Raw genomic sequence first — 23157 nt, forward strand, 5'->3', positions numbered from 1 at the left:
TATCATTTTAAGAATTAACAGAATCAGTGGTTAAACCATGGGCTTCATCATTGGCTTTACAGGGGCTGATCCCACTTACCCCAAATGTTGACATTATAGTTTTTCTCAGTTTTTCCAGCGACATTTGTTGCCTCACAGGTGTAACGACCACTGTCTTGAACCTGAGCGTCTTCGATCTGAAAACAAAATCATGCTTTGAAACCACAATTTCCATTTCCTAAGTCATTGGGGCTTTTCTACTAATGTTATTTGCCATCTTGGATTTTTCATTTGCATTCTGAAGGTCTTCAAACATGTAAAAAGTAGAGAGAATAATAATAAAATGCATGGCTGTATGCCCACTACCCACATTCAATACGTATCAAGATTCAGTAACCCTCATCTATACCACTACTCACTGAAATTTGTTAAGATAGTTCTAATCACGTGTAGCTCTCCACCGCCAGTGCTGGGACTTGCGTTTGCACAATTGTCTCCTAACATTCAGTCATAGCTGAGGTTTGAGAATTCTACCAGCTGCTTTCTAGCACTCTGGGCTCTGCCTCTGAGAAGCGACAGTGCTTTTTGCTTTTTTTCCCCTACCTAGCCCAAATGACTTATCGTACTCTCCCCTCTTAGTGATTCTGGCTTTTCCTTCCTTCCCAGCTCCATCATTACAGGATCATGTGCCCAAGGTCTCTACCTACCTGCCTCTAACAGACACCCTCAGCCTCCGGCCCACTCTCTCCCATACTTGTGTCCTCCTTCTGTAAGCTCCTTAGCTTCCTATGTTTGACAACCATCATTCACTTCTCAAGACCCTCTCTGTTGGACAGTCATAACCCTCCTTTACCAAGAAGCTATATGGTGGAGTGGTTAGTAGCATGGATTCTGAAATTATACTTTAGTATCCAAATCCCATTTTTGCCACTCGGTAATTGTGGGCAGATTACTTAGCCATTCTTGCAATTCTAAATAGGGTTATTATGAGGATTTTATAAACATTCCAGTGGCCTGTTGGCTTCCTCAATCCTAATTCCTTAGGCTAGCTCTTATTTCATTCAAACTGACCCTGTCAACATTATATCCAAATATTCACTTTGTTAAATTGCTTCAGCCACAGTAGCTTACTTGCTTTCCACAATCAAGCCTTTTGTCTTATCTACCCATACAAAGCCAAGCAGCCTACCAAGACTATTCTAGGCAACCACAGCCTCATTTTTTGCTATGTTCCCACAAATGCATTGTCTGTATCATCCACTTGGTAATTAAGTTAGAGATTTATAGCACTTACTGTGTTTTCCCAACTGAGCTGTGAAATGTTCATATATTTAGGCAAAATTGGGAGACATTTTGCATAAATGTGTCCTACTGTTTTGTATCCATATGTAGAGCACCTAGAGTGGGTATTTGCTGATTCATTGGATGACTGAAGATGATGCACTCCTTAGAATATTTCTATAGTACTTTCCTAGAAGCATTGTTTGAATGGCTTCTGGCTACACATATGGACTGATATTTAAATATTTAAAACTTACTAAGCATAAGATTGAAAAATATTACAAATCTCATTAATAAAAGGGTTCCTAGATTTTTCTTGCAATTTTATAAAAATTTATTCAAGTAAACTTCTATTTATTTTCTTGTTTGGAAATTTAAAAAAAATTTTTTAATGATGTGTAGTTGATTTACAGTGTTAGATCCAGGTGTACAGCAATGTGATTCAGTTATACATAAACATACATATGTACATATTTTCTTTTCAGATTCTTTTCCATTATATGTTATGACAAGAAATTGAATACAGTTCCCTGTGCTATACAGTAGGTCCTTGCTGTTTATCTATTTTATATATAGTAATGTGTGTCTGTTACTCCCCAACCCCTAATTTATCCCTCCTCATCCTTTCCCCTTTGGTAACCATAGTTTATTTTCTTAGAATTTTATAAGATGAAATTAGTAGAATATTTGTAAAAATTTAATAGGGGTAATACCAAAGCCATGAGCTTAAGATTAATATATGAAGTAAATAAATTTATAGCCTTACCTTTAGCATACTTCCATTTTCACTGACATGCAGGCCTGGTTTCTTCAGCAAGGGGCGGCCGTCTTTTAACCAAGTCAGAGTAGGTGGGGGAATAGCATCACTTTGACATAGTAACTCCACAGCTTGGCTAATGAGGACAGAGATGTTCTGTTCTTCTCCCATAATATTTGGTGCAACTAAGCGAAAGATGGGTTTTCCCTCAGGATAAAAGAGGCCAGCACACTGCTTATCTTTATTAATAATCAGGGAATATACTGAATAACTTTACTAGTTTTTTTAAGATGTAGGATCACAACAGTTCTAACATACCCTCTGCACCATTTCGCTCAGAATCAAGTGTTAATAAATCACCGATTAATGTGCTCCTGTTGAACAGAAATAGCTTTTCATTAACTTTCCACTGGAAAAAAGTTTGAGAACTGGAAGTTCTCACCAGCTGCCCGTTTAAGTAATTTCTTGAATTAGGTATCGTTTGCTTCAGCTTTTCCAAGTATTAAGTGAAGTATTTTGGAAATAACAATGAATCGAAAGCAAATACATTTTTGATATTTATTTATGTTTTTTGCAAAAGAAAACAAATTTCATAAACACTGAGGCAAAAAAAAAAACAAAAAACCAACATCAAGTTGAAAGAGATCACCCAACCCCATCTCTTGGTGTGCAAAATTTTAGACGGGTGACAAAAAAGAGCTTATTCAAAATAACATGACTAATTGGTGGCAAAGCTAGCAATCTTCTGACTTGCAGTTTAGAGCGCTGTTTGGTCTTCCACAGTGCCCTGTCAACTTTCTGTGAAATAAAGACCATGTGGGATAAATGATACATTAAAGACCGAACTAAATCACTGACCAGCTGTACAACATAGAATTAACATAAGAAGAAGAAATGAATTGAAATTTTAATGAGAATAAAATGAGAATTCTCTGGCTACAAGGCCTGTCAGATGCTGAAATATGTTCTTGGAGAAGTTTAAGGAATCGCCTTCCCTTGGGTGTATTAAAAAATAGAGTAAACAATCATTGTCTCGGACGGTTTAGGCACAGCCCTGCCAAGAACGAGAGGGTGAGCACGAGCTCTCAAGGGCTGTTTCAGGCCTGTACTTACAATAATTTAAAGACATGAACTAATAATGAAATCAGGCCTGTTAGAAAAGGGTAACTCCAAGAAACCACAGAGGGGAATTTCCTTGGCCATTTCTTACTAAATCCCATAACTATTTAGGACTGTAGGAGACTAACTATATTTGTAGTTTTGTTTTGTTTTTACAAGAAAAGTTAAGTTTCCTTGAAATGAATTCTAAAGGATTTTTTAAATGCTTTGGTGAAAGTAAGCTTTCTGTGCTAAGGAATGTCGTTACAGTCCATTAACCATTGTTTCTGGCCTGATACTGCAGCATGCGGCAAAAGACAACCAATGCAGCAGACTTTCGCTAGGAATGTGTTTCTGTCTCCAGGAGGTTCCTCTGCTACCATGTCTTCTGCGGAATGAAAGGCATATGAACTAGAGGGTACTTTTTTGTGCTGTCTCTGGATGCAGGACTCACACTAAGCCCAAAGGAACTGATGCTAAAGGAAGAAATTCCATGCACAATGGCTGGAACAGACCAGTGGAGCATTAGTGCAAAGATTTGTGATGTCCATTCTGCTAAATTTAATACACACAGAAACATCTGGCTCTCTAGAAACTTACAGTAATCTATGTAGGGGGGACAGAAAACAGCAGGTTTGGAGATTGTTTTTAACATGTGACACATCAGATAAGAGATATACAACTAGTGTGTTTGAGATGAAAACTTCTGTAATCTTGGCAAAATCAGTGCAATGACTGCCATCTTCTAAGATATTATGAAAAAAAGATACATTCACCAGCCTTAGCATAGAAAGTCCTAAATAGAACAGCCGATTTCACAGCGTGGAAATAACTTCAGGTTAAGTCTGGTCTCAGTGGATAAAAATGTACCACAACTGTATAAAAATATGTTTATCTTAGATTATTTGTAGAATTTGCAGAAGAGCGTAAATTCTTTATGACTGCTTACAGAAGTAAAAGTCAGAAATAATTCAAGAAAGCAGAATGCTAATTTATTTCCAAATATTTTCCATTCAATTACTTTTCTTTACAGCTAAATTAGCTGAATCAAGCTCAAGAGAAAATCATATTTTTTAAATTGAGAGGAAAAATGCGAAAACAATAGAGTATTTGTTTCTTAAGGAACGGAGCTTAAAGCAAATCTGATTACAGCCCAGGATATATATTACCAAAGCACTATTTTTTCTGCTCTTTCATTTGCAACTTTTTATTTAGTCTGAGAAGAAAACAAACTTCCACCCTTTAGATCCTCAGCTTCCTTAGATGTTACCCCTGTTCTGCTCTGTGGTTATGTTGCTTAAGAAAGGGTGTGTTGTGCCTGTTTCTCATCCTACACATTATACTTGTTAAATTTAATCACCAAAACCAAAATTGCCATATGGTTACGCTTGTTGGGACGCTGGAGAACGTGTGATGGTCTACAAAGTTTCTCTGAGCTTACGTTTCCAGAAAAGGTGCTACAGGAATCCAAATCATTTTAAAACTCAATTCTCTTGTTTCAGCACTTCAGAATATGGTAATACATACTCTGAATTTATACCAGGGAGAAACATTTTAATGAGCTCCTCTTATAATTGTAGGGAAAAGGATTTACCCACTGTCTGCTCCTCCTACCACCCCCACCCTCTACAATGTAAATCTGAAAAGGACTTGCCTCTGAGGATGCACATTCATTAGACACCAAATAGACACAAGATTGCCAAGGTTACTACCACAAATTTAGGAATATAATTACGGAGTAGAGCATAGATTGGAAACTAATTTCAGATTAAAAACCTGCTCTAATGTGGTACTTATTTAGCAGCTTGCTATGCACACATATTTCAAATGCTAAACACACAGGCACGTTCTCAAATGTACGTATGTGTTAGCTGGCCACTTGACTTTAATAACAATGGGAAGATCCCGGTTCTCAGACTAAATGGGTAATATGGGAGATTCTGAACAAATGATAAAGAGTGATGCCCATTTTTATAATCTCTGGAAAATATCAACTTTCTATCATCTCTCGGGTTCACTTTTGACACTGACCAATGCAGAAATGTAAGGAGCCAATTCCAGATTTTCACTGCTGACTAAAAACCCAGTGAATATCAACGTCGGTCCTCTGCTTGCTTGCTAGTGACTGAAGGAGCTACTGTGACTGGTACTCAGACTGATGAATCATTCTCTAAGGATATTTTAGATTGGAAACATTCCAGCTCTTCATAAAGCATAAAAGTGACCCATTAAGGGAAGGCGTTAGATTCCCTGGGGTTGGGCATTCTTAGGCCCATCTGTTATCTCAGACGCAGAGCGCTAGCAAAGCTGGGGGCTGGATACAGACCCATGTCAACTGCAGAAACAACATAAAGAGGGATGCATAGCCAGCCTTGGGTAGTTACCAGGCTACTGATGCCAATGGGGATTTCTTAGCTTAAACAGACATGTATGGCATCCATGATGTAACAAGGGACCATTTTATTAAAAAATTATGACTTATTATATAAGTTATTTGTGATGATTACATTTGTTTTTGGGAAACTCAAAAAGGGAAGTCAATCCACATCTCTTGGAGGTAAAAAAAGGAAGTCAAGTAATACATTTCGAATAGGATTAAATTATTTGGAAGTGACGTAGGATTTAGAAGGCCTGCATGAAACAGATACTCTTTGAGGGCCACAGAAGAAACAAATTCTTACTTTCAAGAACCAAGGAATATCATGCAAATAAGACCCTGGAAAATAGCCTGAAACTGCTCTAAATGCAAAAATACACTACAACGTGGAACAAGTGTAATCTATGAATGGAGGCCAGTGAGGCCCTCAACTTCACTTGGGGGGCCTTCTGATGTGATGGAACCAGACATTCCCTTTCATACCTTACAGCTGCATCGTACGTAGGAAAAAAATAATTGAATTTTGCCTAAGTTTATGTTTGCTTTACCCTTGCTTTCCAAATAGCCTTTAATTCATAGGCATAGTATTGCCTGCAAAATATGCTGATGGTAAGTATAATTAAAAGGTAATAAAATACAGGCTTCAAGTAGAATAGATCAGGAGAACTACTTGAACAGATGCTTTAGGAAGAAGATTATGTCTTTCAGATTGCAAAGATCTCTCCATAGTCACGTTCTTCAGAGTACTCCATAAAACTAACACCCTACATGCCAGATGTATGCATTTCCATTTCTCAGAACTTCAAAAAAGGAAAATTAGTTACAGTCAAATATAAGGGAGAAAGGGAGAATCTGATTTAATTAATCTTATAATATCATTTCTATTGTTCATAGTTCTTTATTGTCAAAAACTCTTAACTTCCTCAGTGATCTTAGGACTTCAACACAGCTCTAACGGAGCAGAAATAATTATTAAAATGTCTCACCATATACTCTGAGGTCAATGTCCCTTTGTTTCTCCCCAGCAGCATTCACTGCCACGCAGGTGTATCTCCCCGTATCACTGATCTGTGCGCTGGTCAGTGCTAGGATACGGCCCCCAGACAGAACCTATCAATGATCAGAAAGCTAAGTAACTGACGTGTCTCCCGAGAATGGTAGGTGTCAACATCCTTTTCCTCTTACTTTCTGACATTGATCAACTGAACATTTGCCTCTGGAAGGATTTCCACTTGGACATTTCAAAGAGGGCAAGCATCATTTAATCCCTTTTCATATTCTCTAGCATCTCAGAAGACAGAAAGGCTAGACCCAAACTTGGTAAAGACTACTGAACACAACTCTCTACATACAGTGAAAATCCAGTTTTATCCATACTTACTACAGAAAGAGGGAAAGCCACTTAGGGGGAAAAATGAGAAGAAAGGGGAATAAAAGGAGGTAATTCTCCCATTTTTTTTTTCTTTGGGAGAACAAGTGCAAAGTTAAAATTAACAGCATAGTAGCAGCCAAATAAATTAATTAGTCACATTAATTGCCCTTTCATCCCACTGATGTAGATGTACCACTAAAATACTGACACTGACTCTGGATAGCCTACGATTCCAAATTCTACCAGCAATGGATTTTCAAGAAAAGCTAAAGGAGCCGAATAGTGGAAGATCAATGCTCTCTGCTAGGCAAAATAAAATTCAAGTACATTTTAAATGAGATATATGTGTTCCTGTATTTTAAATTCTGAGTCAGTGCAAAGTACTTAAATTTTTTTCTCAGACTCAAATTTCATTTCTCCTAATGCTGTCTTTATCATTTTTCTTTATTTGATGTTCTTGTAGAAGTAAATATACTCTATATGGTTCTCTGATTATTATTTCCAGACATTTAAAGATAAATTCTACCAGGAAATTCCTGTTTCTGTTGTTGATGAACATTTCTTTGTGTAGGGTATCTTTTATGGTGGTGGCAGGGGAGGGGGAGGGGAAGTACAAAGTATCTAAAACAATGGCCAAAATATAGCACTACATATGAGATAAGGGAACTGAGTTTTTAAGGAATTGTTTAGAAATTCCAATTGTATGTTCACAGCCTTTATGAATATATACGTGTACATTTTTGGATAACATTTGTAAACTGTTGTTCTCCAAATCCTTTTAATAGCTTTACTTGTTTATACTCCCTGTATTGAACACTCAGATGGTAGATTTCACCTAAGGAATGATGGAAAGTACCTGTATCCCATTAGCGAAACCAGCGACAGGGCTCCCGTCTTTCAACCAAGTCAGACTTGGGGCAGGGATACCTCTGGCTTCACATTCTAACCTCACCAGGTTATTAACCACCACTGTCACCATGTTATTGCTGCCAGAAATGGATGGGGGCACTGCAAAGGAAGAAAAGAATAAATAAAAGTGAGATATGTTCACATCACAGAATATTTCAGCTCAAAATAATAACAACTATTCTGTTCACAGTATTGTTTTACAGTTTTGTTTCTTGATTTCCAGGCTTGTGTGTGTATCTGTGTGTGTGTGTTTCCCTCCACTGTATCTACTCCAGTATGTTAACTAAGAACTCTCAAAAGCAGTATTAGAGATAATAAATTGGAAACATTTCTTTATGTAATACCTATGATACTGAGAGACAATATTGACAAGCAGGGCTGGTAAGATTGTTGATGACTATTTTCAGCTCTTCATCTAAAGTAAACTAAAGTTCAACCGTCTATGGAAACAGAGTATTTGATAAGAATCAAAAAATATAAATGCTTATCAGTTTTAGTACACTGCACCCTTGAATAAAGATGACAATAGCACACTTTGTTAAATATTCACACTAGAATTTTACAGATGCACTTAATCATTTTTTTGTTTTTCCCCTCAATGCTTTTTCCTTTTTTTAAAAATCTATCATTTTTTCAGCTTTTTTGAGATATAACTGAGAAATGAAGCTGAAATATATTTAAAGTGTACAACGTGATGATACATGTACACAATGCGAAAAGGTTTCAAAATTTAACTTAAAAAATCTTATTCTTTTATTTTCATTTATTTACTTTTTTTTTTTCAATGGAGGTTCTGGGGACTGAACCCAGGACCTCATGCATGCTAAGCATGCTCTCTACCACTGAGCTAGTTCCCTAGAATTTTATAGATGCACTTAATCATTCTGAATGCTTCTTTACCCCAGGATGAATCTAGATGTAGCACTAACCATGGACCTGAAGACTGTAAAATAATTCTGTAGCTCCAGCAGAGTTGATGGCTACACATTTATATATGCCAGCATCTGTGATGTGGGCGCTTTCGATATCAATGATCTGTCCTCTGTTCAAGAAGGTCACACTAGTGGAACCTGACAGTGGATAATTATCTTTGTACCACATAATAGCTGCAAGGAGAAGAGGAGAGAAGCCCATCTATTTAAAATGTTTCTTTTAAAGCTCAACATATACACTACATTGGAGCTTAAATACAATAGTAACAATTGTTTCATTCTTATATTTATCATTCCAGGTTAATCTAAATATCTTTTCAGGGTTGATCTCTAGAAGGTAAATCTTAGAAAAACATGGATAGAAAAGCCAATATAAGAGTTCTGAAGTGAATTTATTAAAAAAGATAATCTTTACATTATTTCTAATGTATCAATAATGTTTAACAGCAAACTTTTAACCAATTCTATTTCTTTGGATATAGTATATATTCTTCTCATCTATAAAAATTTTGTCTATGCATCTAATCAAAATCAAACACTATACACACTGTTAGCTTTTATACTATTTTTATACTAGTTTTAATTCATAAATAACTTACCAATGATGATAATCAACAAAACAACACTCTCATCAAATGACTGATCGATAATCAATTTAGATAGATAAAAACATATTTTTCAACATAAATGTATCTACAATACTATTGTGCATTTTGTGGCCACAATTAGGACAATAGAATAACTATTCACATATTTCTACATTATTTAAATGGGTAAATAATTTCATGTACTTAAAAGCAATGAAAATTCAAAAACAGCATCCACTTAATGTTATCCTTATCAATGTTTTACTTTTGAAATGTATTCTATATTTCCTTTATTAGTAATTACTACATTATGCTAATAAACAGATTGAGCTATTCCCAGAAATCTTAACATGTTAATAAGTGACAGAGTCCACAAGTAAACATACCAGGCAAGGGATTTCCAGCTGCCTTACATTCCAGCTGTATGGGGTTGTTCACCACCACGGTCTCATTCAGCATCTTCCCTGCATCCTCCAGACTGGGTGGTTCTGTAAGAAGCCCAAACAGACAGTTAATACACACAAATAGGATACTAAAAGTGAAACTGTTTGCTCAGTGGAAATCATCATTTCTTCCTTTCTTTCACTTATATGCAATGATATATCTGGAATAAAAGTATACTATTAAGCAGAGTTGAAGAACAGGAGGGAAAAAAGATCTTCATAGGTTTTCTGGATCATCCATTTCTCTGTACCCAGACAAGAAGATAGTTAGAATTGTACATTAGCAGAGCAGTAAAAGAATGTTAAAGGAATATATTTTCACTCTAATTAATCTGATCAGTCTCATGATGAATTGCCTTTACCAAGAAGTAATCTAACGCATTTGAACTCTTCCAGTGAAGGACATCAATATTTCTCAAAATAATGGACTACCGTAGAACAGACTACCTTAAACCATTTCAGAGAAATTAGAATCATTTTTTGTTTACTTATTAGACTTTTTTCTTTTGATATAACATTTACAATTAAATTGTCAGTACAATAATACAGAAAACTACGTTTTCAACTTTAAATAATCACAGATAATGCTGCTCTACTTTTTAATGTATTTATAAAGTAGGAGTTCAGGAAGTCTAAAAGGCAGTGTGTAAAAGTAACAACCTAGAACAGCAACGCCCTATGTTTTCTCCTCTCTCAAGGGGGTGTAGGAGAGATGCCAGGATGAAAAAAAATGACATATAAACTAGAGGTCTTGTCTTATTTGGAGAGGATGTTGTAGATATGTTGGAGTTGAGGCTTATATAAAAAATATTTTAAAGATTTGCTAAATTTAACTTATTCAGTGCACCAGAGCTCCTCACTTCCACCTCATATACAATTAAAGAATTGATCTAATCTAATCTAGCAAAAACAGAGAAAGAAGAAAGTAGAAAGGGGAACAAGAAAAATGATCAGAACTGAATAAGATGGCAGAAATAAAATCAAATACATAAATCAAAAGCATAAATGTGAAGGAGTTCATTTTCTTGGTCAACAGAGAAAGAGTTAACACTATTGAAGGTTAATGGTATTTTTTAAATTACAAAATCCGAAAGGATAACAAGCACAAGTAAGACAACTGCAAAAATGGTGACAATAAAGAGCTGGACAGAGGTAAGCCAGAACCACAAGGTGCTATCAATTTCTGACAAACTGGTACACAAGGCAAAAATCATTAAACACGACAAAGAAAAATGCTTTCTATTGATTGAACTGTTATCTTCCATGAAGAATCCATTATAATGACAGTGCTTTACGGATATAATAACAAAGCAAAAATTGTTAAAAAGCAAAAAAATCTGAAAAATCTAAAAGAAGCATATTCTAGTACACCTTTCTCAGAAATTGACTATGTAGTGAGACAAAAATAAAGTTATAAGGAATTTGAAAACTAAAATTACCCATCCAGATTGTGTGTGTGTATCTCTGTATGTATACATGTATATAGAGAGACGCATGTTTGTGTTATTTATGGTTAATAAAAATAGGTATTATTTTCAAATGCTAACAGAATATTTTCAAAGTAAATTATGTATTAGGCCACAAAATCTCAATAAAGCATTTATAACCACAGTTCAATAAAACTGTAATAAAAAAGCACAGAAATCAGTGATAAAAATATAAAGTTCTCCACATGGGCAAGAAACCTTATTAAAGGGGAAATCAAGACAAAAGTACAGGAATAGAAAAATAAATCAGAATGAGACTGATTAAAACTAAAACCTATAGAATGTCAATAAGCAGTACATTAGTCAAAGAAAATCTTAAAGGCCTAATTAATATATTAAAAACTAGGAAATAATGAAAATCAATGTTCTAAGCATTCAACTCAGATTCTAGAAAAATACCAATAAAATAAACCCAAATTTGTCAAGAATAAAGAAATAATAAAAATAAAAGCAGAAGACTACATCAAAGAAAATAAATAAACAAGAAAAATAACAAAAAAGACAATAAAACTCACAGTTGGTTTTTGACAAATCTAAAGTAAAATCTGTCCTCAAAAGCAGATGTCCTTGTGGGTCAGTCAGATTTCTGCTTTACTGGAAGTTGTTTCTGAAGATAAAGCTCAGACTCCACTCCTTCACACCTGTAGTTTCTTTGTATCCATCTAAATCAATGTATTAAACCTTCCTGCTTGAAATGCCTAGAATGTTTCTGTTTCCTGCACTAAATTCTGATTTATGATATGGTGTTTAATTAAGGACAAATGATCTTTAACTATGGCTATCTGACTTGGTTCCAACTGGAAAGGAAAATAATTAGTCCATGACACATTTCTTCAAAACAGTTATTTAAATACTAACTTGAAGCTTCTGGACTAAAGTGATCATTGAAGACTTTGACAGACTATACAGCTGCTGTAATAAAACAATATGGTAGGAATAAGAAATAAAAGAGCTATGGAGTGGGTTGGCTATTTTTCATTCCATTATAGAGCTTAAAGAAAAAAAGATTAGATTTCAGCAAGAATGGCACAATAAGGAGTCTGAAAACCCACTCCTCTATTAAAAATTTTAAAAAAGAAAGATTATTGGAAAAACCATCTAAACCAACTTTTTCACAACTCTGGAAATTAATCAAAGACTTGGAATAATCCAAGAGGGTTTATTCAAGAAAAACAGCTAAATTTAATTAAGCACAGTAAGTATTATGGCATTTTATCTTACTCTGTTCCCATTATTCTCTCCTCACCTCATCAGTAATCTTGAAAACAAATAGCCCTGCAACCATGGTGGAAAAAAAAAAAAAATCCCAGCAGATACTGCAGGAATAGAATGGGTTTGAAGCTACCTAAAAGTATCATTCCTCGAAGACTGTTTCTATTTGACCTGTCTGGCCCTTCCCAGGAAATTCCCACTCACAGGACTTTATTTAGCCAGACCCAGAGTTAGCTCAGTGCAAACAGCCTTTTTCCTAGGGGCATTTTAAAGTTTATAAAAACAAACCTAACAGAGATTGTTCAGGGAAGTCACCATATTAGTTTTCTTTTCCTTCCATAACAAATTATCTCAAACTTGGCAGTTTAAGCAATATAAATATATTATCTTACAATTCCATGGGTCAGAAGTCCAACTGGTCTCACTGGGTTAAAATCAAGGTTGCAGAATGGCTCAGTTCCTTTCTGCATGATTCAGAGGAGAACCTGGGTTTTTTTGCCTTTTCTAAATTCTAGAGAGGACACTTACATTCCTTGGTTTGTGGCCCCCTTCCTCCATCTTCAAAGCCAGTAATGAAGAAGTGGGGGAGGACTCATAAGACCTTCTCATCCTATCATTCTGAAATTCTGCCTTCCTCTTTCACTTTTCATGACTCTTACAATTACATTGGGTCCACTTGGATAATCCACAATAATCTCCCTATTTTAAAGTCAGTTGATTAACAACCTTAATTCTATCTGTAATCTTAATCTCCTTTGGATGTAACCTATCATATTCAGAAGTTTCAGGATTAGAAAATGAACATTTTGAGGGTAGCCAATATTCTACCTACTCACTAAATAAGTAAACAGAAGAAATAACAACAACAAAAAAAAACAGTAATAGAAGTGACAACAAAAACAAAAACAACCATGGAGAGAAGAGGAAATGATTTCCAAAGCTGTCACATTTTAATATTTAAAATGTCTATTTTTCAGCAAGAAATCATGAGACATGCAAAGAAACAAGAAATCATGTTTCATACACAGAAAAAGAAGCATGCAGTAGAAACTGTCCATAAGGAAGCCCAGACGTTGAACTTATTAGTCACAAACTTTAGATTACCTACTTTAGTTATGTTTCAAGAGCTAAATAAAAATATGTCTAAAGAACTAAAGGAAAGCACAAGAATAATGTCTCCCTAAACAGAGACTATCAATCAAGAGATAGAAGTTATAAAAAAGAATCAACAGAAACTCTGAAATTCAGAAGTATTTGAGCTGGAAGAAGAAATAATCAGCAACTTGAAGACAGGTCAAGTGAGATTACCCAATTTTAGGAGGAGAAAGAGAAAAGAAAGAATAATGAACAGAATAGAGCCTCTGAGTCTTGTGGAACATTATCAAGCGTTATGCATAACGGGAGTCCAAGAGGAAAAGAAAGAAAAAAATGCAGGAAGAATATTAGGGAAAAAATATGGTTAAAACCGTCCCAAATTTGAAGGAATATATTAATCTTCACATGAAAGAAGCTTAACAAACTGTGACTTGGATAGACTCAAAGAAATCCAGATGTAGATGTATCATTACATCTGTTTGAAGCCAAAGACAATGAGAGAATCCTGAAAGCAGCAAGAGAGAGAAGAAGTTTATCAAGTACAAGAATTGTCAGTAAGTCCAACATCTGATTTTTCATCCAAAAATGGAGGCCATGAGGCAGTAGGATGACTTATTCAAAGTGCTAAAAGAAAAAGATTATCAACCCAGAATTCTATATCCAGCAAAACTGTCCCTTAGGAGGAGACATTAAAACACCTGTCGAAAAAAAAAAAAAACCAGAATTGCTTGCTAGCTCCCAGCCTTATAGGAAATACTAAAGGGAGGTTTTCAGGCTGCAAAGATAGTTATTTTAATACACATGAAGAAATAAAGAGCACTGGAAGAGGTTAACTAGTAGTAAAGATAGCAAAACTGTATATTTTGCATATAACACTTTTTTTCTCCTCTCTGATTTAAAAGACAATAGCACAAATCAGTAATCATAAATCTGTATTGATAGGTATATGATGAATAAAGATATAATTTGTATAACCATAATAGCACAAAGAAAGGGAAAGGGAAGGGAGCAATATAGCACCAAAGCTTTTTATCCTATTGAAATTAAATTGATATTAATTCAAAGTATGCTATTATTAATTAAGATGCTAACTGTAGTCCTCAGGGTAACCACTAAAAATGAACTGAAAAAATACATTAAATGAAACAAGACAAATAAAATGGTATACAAGAAAAAAATCTACTTAATACAACAAGGCAGTCATGGAGGAATATAAAAACAAAAATGACATAATACATATAGAAACATATAGTAGTAAATGGTAGACATAAATCCTATAATCTCAGTAATTATGTTAAATGTAAATGTATTAAACAAGCAAGAGGCAGAGACTAGCCGAATGGATTTAAAAAACAAAAAACAAAAAAATAAAAATAACAACATGACCCAACTATATGTTGTCTATAGGTGACATACTTTAGATTCAAAGACACAAATAGACTGAAAGTAAAAGGATGGAAAAAGATATACTATGCAAACAGTAACCAAACAAGAATGGAGAGGCTATATCAGTATCAAACAAAATTTTCTTTTTTTAAATTACTTTTAATATTTATTTATTTATTTAGTTTGTTTGTGGGGAGGTAATTAGGTTTATTTATTTACTTATTTTAATGGAGGTATTGGGGATTGAACCCAGGACCTCACGGATGCTAAGCATGTGCTCTACCACTGAGTTATAAACAAACAAAATAGACTTTAAAAGAAAAATTGTTACTAGCAACAGAGTAGGACATTTAAAAATGATAGAAAGTATGAATTTACCAAAGATAACAACCATTATAACAATACACTAACTTAACAAGACAGTCTGAAGATACATGGAACAAAAATTTGCAGAATCAAAGGGAGAAAGACAATTCAACAATAATAGATGGAGACTTCAATATTCTACTTGCAATAATGAACAATTAGACAAAACTATCAATAGGAAAATAGAAGACTTGAATAATACTATAAAGCAACAGATACACATAGAATATTCCACCCAGAACAGCAAAATACACATTCTTCTCAAGTGCACATGTGACATTCTCAAGAATACACCATATGTTAGGCTATAAAACAAGTCTCAATACATTTAAAAGGATTAAACCATACAAAGTGTGTTCTTAAACCTCAATGGAATGAAATTATGAATCAATCATAAGAGTAGATTTGGGAAATTCACAAATATGTAGAAAGGAAGTAACACTTTTAAGTAACTGATTTGTTAAAGAAGAAATCATATGTGATATTAGATAATACTCTGAGATAAATGAAAATAAAAACACAACATACCAAGACTTTTGAGAGACAGATAAAGCAGTGCTTAGAGTGAAATTTATAGCTATAAAGAAGTATATTTTAAAAATCTCAAATAACCTAATATTCCATCTAAAAAAAAAAACAGAAAAAAAGAAGCACAAACTAAACCCAAAACAAGCAAAAAGGAAGTAATAAAGATCAGATAAATAATAGACAAATAAATAGATAACAGAAAAATAAGAGAAAAGCAACTAAATCAGAACCCGGTTTTTTGAAAAGGGACAAAATTTTAGCTTAACAGACCAAGATAAATCAAAAGAGAGAAGATCAAATTACTACAATCAGGAATGACAGAGGGGTCATTGCTACCAACCTTACAGAATCAAAAAGGACTATACAGTAATATTATAAATAGTTGTGTGCCAACAAATTAGATAACCTAGATGAAATAAATAACTTCTTAGGAAGACACCAAGTACTGAAATTGACTCCAAAAAATTTGACAATCTGAATAGACATATAAAAATGAAGAAATCACATTAGTAGTTTAAAAAACTTCAGACACACACACAAAATGTCAGACCTACATGACTTTACTGGTGAATTCTGCCAAACATTTAAGAAATAACATGAATCCTTCACAAACTCGTTCAAAATATAGCAGAGAGTGAAACACTTCTTAAAAAATCATTCTCAGAGGTTAAGTTTTACCAAGATAACAAAACCATAGAGAGAGAGCCAATTAAAGGATACTACAGATCAATACCCCTTATGAATACAGACACAAAAATCACCAAAAAAAAAAAAAAACCCCAAAACCCACTAGCAAGGTGAATCCAGCAACATGTAAAACAGATTACACACTGTGACTAAGAGGGATTTATCCCAGGAAGGCAGAGTTGATTTACCATATGGAAATCAATTAATTATTCAAGACAGTATGGTACTCAAAAATTAAGACAAAATGGATTAAAGACTTAAATGTAAGACCTGAAACCACAGACTCTTAGAAAAAAACATAGGGGAAAAGCTCCTTGACATTGGTCTTGGTATTAATTTCTTGGATATGACACCCAAAGCAAAATAAACAAATGGGACTACAAACTAAAAAGCTTTTGCAAAGCAAAGGAAGCCATCAGGAAAACAAAAGGCAATCTACGAAATGGGAGAAAACATTTGCAAACCATACATATGATAAGGGGTTAATATCCAAAAGACACACTCAGACAACTCAATAGCAAAAACCCAAATAATCTGATTAGATAATGGTCAAAAGACCTGAACAGACAATTTTCCAAAGAGGCTATACAAAAGGCCAGCAGGTGCATGAAAAGCAGCTCAACACATCACTAATCATCAGGGAAATGCAAATCAAAATCACAATGAGATATTACCTTACACCTGTTAGGATGATTCTTAAAAAAAAAAAAAATACAAGAGATAAGTGTGGTGAGAATGTGGAGAAAAGCAAACTCTTGTACACTTTCGGTAGGAATGTAAATAGTACAGTCACTATGGAAAACAGTATAAAGGTTCCTCAAAAAATTAAAAATAGAACTACCATAGGATCTAGCAATCCCATTTCTGGTTATCTATCTGGAGGAAATGAAATCAGCCTCTCAGAGAGGTATCTGCACTTCCATGTTCATTGCAACATTATTTACAATAGTTAAGACATGGAAACAACCTAAGTGTCCACAGACAAAAGAATGGATAATGAAGATATTAGCTCGCTCTCTCATACACACACACACACACATATATAACAGAGTATTTTTCAGCCATTTTTGAAAAAGCAGGAAATCCTGCCACTTGAAACAACCTGAATGAACCTTTAAGACATTATGGTAAGTGAAATAGGCCAGAGAAAGAAAGACAAATACTGAATGATCTCACTTATATGTAGAATTTACAGAGTTAAATTCATAGAAACAGAATGGAATGATGGTTACCAGGGGCTGGGCGCTGGGGCAATGGGGAGACGCTGGTCAAAGGGTACAAGCCTTCCTTTGTAAGATGAGTAAGTTCTGGACATCTAACGCACAGTGTGGTAACTATACTACCAATAATACTGTATTGCTAAGACAATAGGTCTTAAGTGTTCTCACTACACACAAAAACATAGTAACTATGTGAAGTAATGGAGGTGTTAACTAACCTGATTGTGCTAATCATTTCAAAGTATACATATACCAAATTATTACATTGTACACTTTAAATATAAATAACTTTGTCAATTATACCTCAATACAGCTGAGGGGGAAAAAAAGAAATACAAAAAGACAGCGTGGTACTGGCATAAGGATACACGTTTAGGCAGTGGAACAGAATTCAGATTATAGAAATAAACTCTTACATCTACAATCAAATGATTTTCAAAGAGTACCAAGCCACTCAATGAGGAAAGATCAGTCATTTCATGAAATGGTTCATTTTTAGGTTAAAAACTAAAGACAAATATAAATTCTATTATTCCCTTCTAGCATTAAAGAAATGGTCTTGCAATTTTGAATTTAGGTGAACACTGTTCTAGATGAAGCATTAGTAAAGGTAATACTATGTTAACAGTAAGATGTCTGCATACTCTAAGCAGAAGACTGAATTCCATCCAAGTTGTTGGTTTCTTTCTTCCTCTAAAAGCTCCATGTCTACATCATGCCAAAACCAAAATACCTTCTGGACATATTGTGGGTCTAGATTTTGCCTATTACTTAAATCACTCAAAGGTAGGAATTCATGTTTTCAAATCCTGGTTAAATCTGAGTTAATATGTAACTGATCTCAAAGTGATTTGGGAGGGTTAATCCTCCCTAACCACCAAGATTATAATGTAGTGAGTAATAAATTCATCTATACTGAGAAACTAGTATCATAGAGCCCTGAACTGAAGTTATCCTTTAAGAAAGAATATTCTCAAGTCTCCTTTAGGCCACAAGTGAGCTATTAAGCAAAACACAGAAATGATAGAGAAACCTTTTTTAGTGGGTGTTAGCAGATGTTAGCCAAGCAAATACTTTAAAATAATACAATTAAATTAATGGTGCTCTACTAATGTTTTCACCAGACAACTAATACAGACCTAAGATGGTTCCTCGCCAACAGTAAAGACAACAGGACTTTAGATACATTTGTAAAACGATGGTGCAGTGAGAAGGGCCAGAAGCCAAATGTGTTTGGCTAAAACAGTCATTAAGCTACCACTACAAACGATGACCAGGAATCAGAGACCAGACTAAATTTTTCATATCTAGTCTTACATTTATTCCACACAACCACCTCCCTGATTATGCTATGATCTTCATTCTTTCCATTTTACAGATGAGAAAACTGAGCTTTTAAAAAATCTAACATCTAAGCCCACTGTCCTTCAGATATTACTCAAGAGTATAGGAGCCCAAATTCAAAGCCCATGCTTTTAAACACAACATTCTACTTCTGGGTGCTTTACCTTGGTTGGTTTTTCTTAGGAAATAATTAAGTGCAGATGAAATAAATGCTTGAGCCATTAGACCCCAAATAATCATTTGTTTGTGGAAACATCTGTCTCACTTGGCAAATATCTGACATTTAAATATAATTTCATAGTTTGGTCTAGAGAATTAGAACTTCCAGAATTATGAAACTTTGATCATCAAAAAGGACCACCTACTGAGAGCCTCTGCCTTTTATAACGGACAGACCCCCCCCTGGAAGACCCAGGGGATCATGAGAATGTTCCCTTTTTAGGATCATGATTTCATCTTTCAGTCCAGGAGACCATGTATCCTTACTCCACCTTTTGGAAACACTTATTTCCATGCTTGAGAAGGATGAAAGCATCCACAATCTTTTTTTTTTTTTTATAGAAAAGGAAAATATTGAACAACTGGAAAGCTGAGTTTTTAGGACTGCACGGTTTTAGATGACAATCATAGTAAATGCTCATTTACTGAATGTGTTACCCCATCACTAAGGACTGGGATTAAAACAAACCCCAATTTAAAAAGCAACTACAGGATTGGTTAAATAAATTAATAAATGAACTAAATTAAATGACAGTTGCTTCCCTGTAGATTTTTCAATGTCCCTCTTAATATATAGCACCGAAATTAGATACAACACTGTGGAAGCATTCAGACTGTAAGAGAGTAATGGCTACTGTAAGCTTCTATCACTGACTTCTGAGATTGATTAGCTTTATTATGAAATTGAATTATAATATCTACAGCAATTGGAGAAAGCCATTAATACCTCAAGTATTTCAATGTGTGGTATCTTTAAGCCACACTCTTCCACCCTATTCTTACATAATTCTTCACATCAGATAAACTTGTCATTGTAACCTCTGAGGTCTCTCTGAAATCTGTCATTAACTAATCCCTTAGAAATGCCTACATCTTTTTTAACACCTCCAATCCTCACTGAAATTGTTAAGTATTGGAGAGGACAGAGTCAAGTTTGGAGCCACTTGCATCCAAGGTGACAATGCCATCAATGACTGCCAAAACGATACGCCCATTTTCTGTCCACATTCCTGTCACATGACTACTTCCTCCAGGTTGATCACAATCAGTATTAGATCAGAAGTTCACTTCATCATTTATTCTCCCTTCAGGCTGATGAACTGTTATCCAGACAAGTCCAGGTCATATTAGAGGAAATATATTTTCAGCTATTAACGCACTAACATATTTTACTTCTATTTGTGATTCGTATCAAGATTGCCTTATAATCTCCATCTGGTAGTTTTTAATAAATGCTTACAGTCTTTCTTTTTACACTAACCCAGACATCTTCCAAACTGCTACCCCTGTCTCTGATGATTTTCCACATAGGTGGGTGGAACATTTTTGTAACCATATTCAGACAGCACGTTTTTAGGCTTGCATTTTTCTTAGGTATTGATTCTTCTTTTTCTTTTCTGTTGTTGCTCCATATTTGATGGAATACTTGATTTCTTTCATGGACTCTGGCTTTCAGTCATTCTTGACTACAATGACAAGTCTCTAGGCCAGCCTTCAGAGTCTGGGCCAATGTTCCTCCACATAATGGCATAGACCACTTACAACAGAGATACTGTTTCAGATCTGGGAATGGGCCCAGGAAGCTGCATTTTTAACAAGCAATACATATGACTTTCATGGACACAAGTTTGGGAGCCCTACACACTGAAGTCTGGTTCTTCCCAGTTCTGGTGACATAAATTCTGTTCTTCACTACAGAGTATTTAAGTAATTTTCACCAGTCTAGGGAACAAAACACCCTTCTTTTTGATAACTCCTGAAAGAGTAGAAGTTGGAGATATTTTACACCTAATACTTTGAAATCTTGAAAGCACTCTAAGTCAGATTCTCAAGAACTTAAATGGTTTGCTCAAGGTTACACAGACCACAGTTAGCACAGAATTTAAACCACGGTCGGCATGACTCCAGGGTGTGAGATGATTGTGACACATGCCGTCCCACTTAACTATTTCCACTCAGCCAACAACGGAGACCAGGTGAGGACTGAAATTGTTGGAAGGGAGAAGATAAACAGCCTAGACAAGGAGGAGAGAAGGAGACTCAGGGCAGGAAAATGGGGAAGGAGAGCAAGTCCACCCCAAGCACAGTCTTAGACAGAAGGGGAGGTCTGAACATATGCTGGAGACAGCTGCCAAAGAACACTAGAAAGAACAGAATGCCTTGTGAGAAACAAGATAAATTCAAGGTAACTCACCGAAGAGCAGGGTCAGCCTGTCCCCAAACCCTCAAGTATGGTGATCCAGTTCCAAGATGGTTACAGCCAGATAGTGGTCTTTAAGTTAATTACTCAATGACAATATAAAGGTCCTCTTAAGGAGCACGGTTTGTGTGTATGACATCCATAAATTAGGTGCTCATATTTGAAGAACCAGGGAAAGAATAAGCTGGTTGATTGGAAACATTTAGAGAAATGATGATCTGAATCTTTTAATGGGGTGATTTAAATAAAAGAAAATATTTGAAGAAGCAGAATAGAATTCAATGTTAAATTTCTTCATTCACTTACTATTTACTCTTTCATTTGTTAAATATTTATTGACTGCCTACTGTATACCTGGAATTAAGCTAAGTTCTGAGGTTTCTCCTAGGGCAAGATTGCTCAGTAAATGCAGTGAATATATGAATAAATGAATGGATGGAATAAATGAATGAATCTAGAGTAAGACTGCTCAGTAAAGGTGCAGTAATTATATGAATGAATGAAAGGATGGAATGAATAAATGAATAAAAGGTTTAATAGGCAATCACGTGAATTAGAGAAAATGAGTAACGTGAATGCAGGGATCTTGGCCAGCTCTCTGCAAATATCCTTGGCTGAATCAGGAAAGTCCAAGCCTGCAGTTCTTGGCCTCTTGTGATGGGTCTCCAGAGATCTGAAGTCTTAAACTCAAGTTCAGATAGTCTTTCAAGTTTATTGGGAAGTGGTAACATCCATGGGGTATTCCATGGCCACCCAGACTTTTTATTAAAGTGCATGAGAGAAGATTCTGAGTCAAGGATAGCTTCTACTCGTAAAACCCATCTCATAGGCAGGCAAGAAAATCACAAACAATGCTAAGGAAAAACCCTGTCGCAGCTGTCTTCTCAGAAAGAGTCATCTGTACAAAGTTATCAGTTGACAGAATTCAAATAATTTAAAACACAGGGTAGTGTGTTTATTTATTTATGAGCCCTAGCACATCCTATTTGTGGAAAATTGAAGACCTTAATATGAGCAATGACGATAATAACATAAAAAAGACATTTTTTCCATACAGACTAAAATAAATACTTATTTCTTTTATACTACAATTTAACAAAAATGAGCCCACTGTGTCAAAAAAAAAAAAAAGCCACAGAAATATTCTTTTGTTAAGCTGTGGTGATGCCATTACCATGCACATGCAGTTGAATGTGCTGTTGTGTTTCTCCAGCCGCATTGGTAGCCACACACGTGTATCTGCCAGCATCTTCCATCAGGGCTCTGGCAATTTGTAGAACTCGCCCAGAAGACTGTATCTAATTGGGAGCAGAAAGCACGGCAGCGTTTTGTACTTCACACTTGGACTTGAAGACATTTGCTGAGGTGGACAAACATTTAAATTCATAACAGCTAATCACATTTTTATGCCAGCATCTTAATTACCTCCTGATAGATTATTGCCAGATCACTTCATCATGCACAAAGAATAGACTATTTTGACTGAAAAGTTTTTCCTGTTCATTGGAAAACACAAAATAAAATAACCTAAGGCTAGCTTGCTGGTAGTCATAAAACTTCACTGAATAAAAGACTTTAGCACTGAAACTATGAGGTATGTGAGGAAAATTTAAACTATTTGGGAAAAAAAAAGCATGGCTACATTTATATAACACTTCATAAATAGTTTTAAAACAAC

The 23157-nt window shown here is 35.0% G+C and overlaps 1 protein-coding gene across 1 annotated transcript in view; it reads right to left on the reverse strand.

Annotated features, from left to right (window-relative positions):
* HMCN1 (hemicentin 1) overlaps window positions 1–23157 on the reverse strand; it is a 399750-nt gene that overhangs the window by 132059 nt on the left and 244534 nt on the right. The window contains 7 exon segments of the mRNA XM_006185542.3: window positions 80–176; window positions 2027–2202; window positions 6479–6602; window positions 7721–7872; window positions 8703–8879; window positions 9679–9780; window positions 22654–22777. Coding sequence (XP_006185604.2) covers window positions 80–176; window positions 2027–2202; window positions 6479–6602; window positions 7721–7872; window positions 8703–8879; window positions 9679–9780; window positions 22654–22777 — 952 coding nt within the window.

The sequence above is a fragment of the Camelus ferus genome, chromosome 23, assembly GCF_009834535.1.
Source record: "Camelus ferus isolate YT-003-E chromosome 23, BCGSAC_Cfer_1.0, whole genome shotgun sequence".
NCBI classification, from domain to species: Eukaryota; Metazoa; Chordata; class Mammalia; order Artiodactyla; family Camelidae; genus Camelus; species Camelus ferus.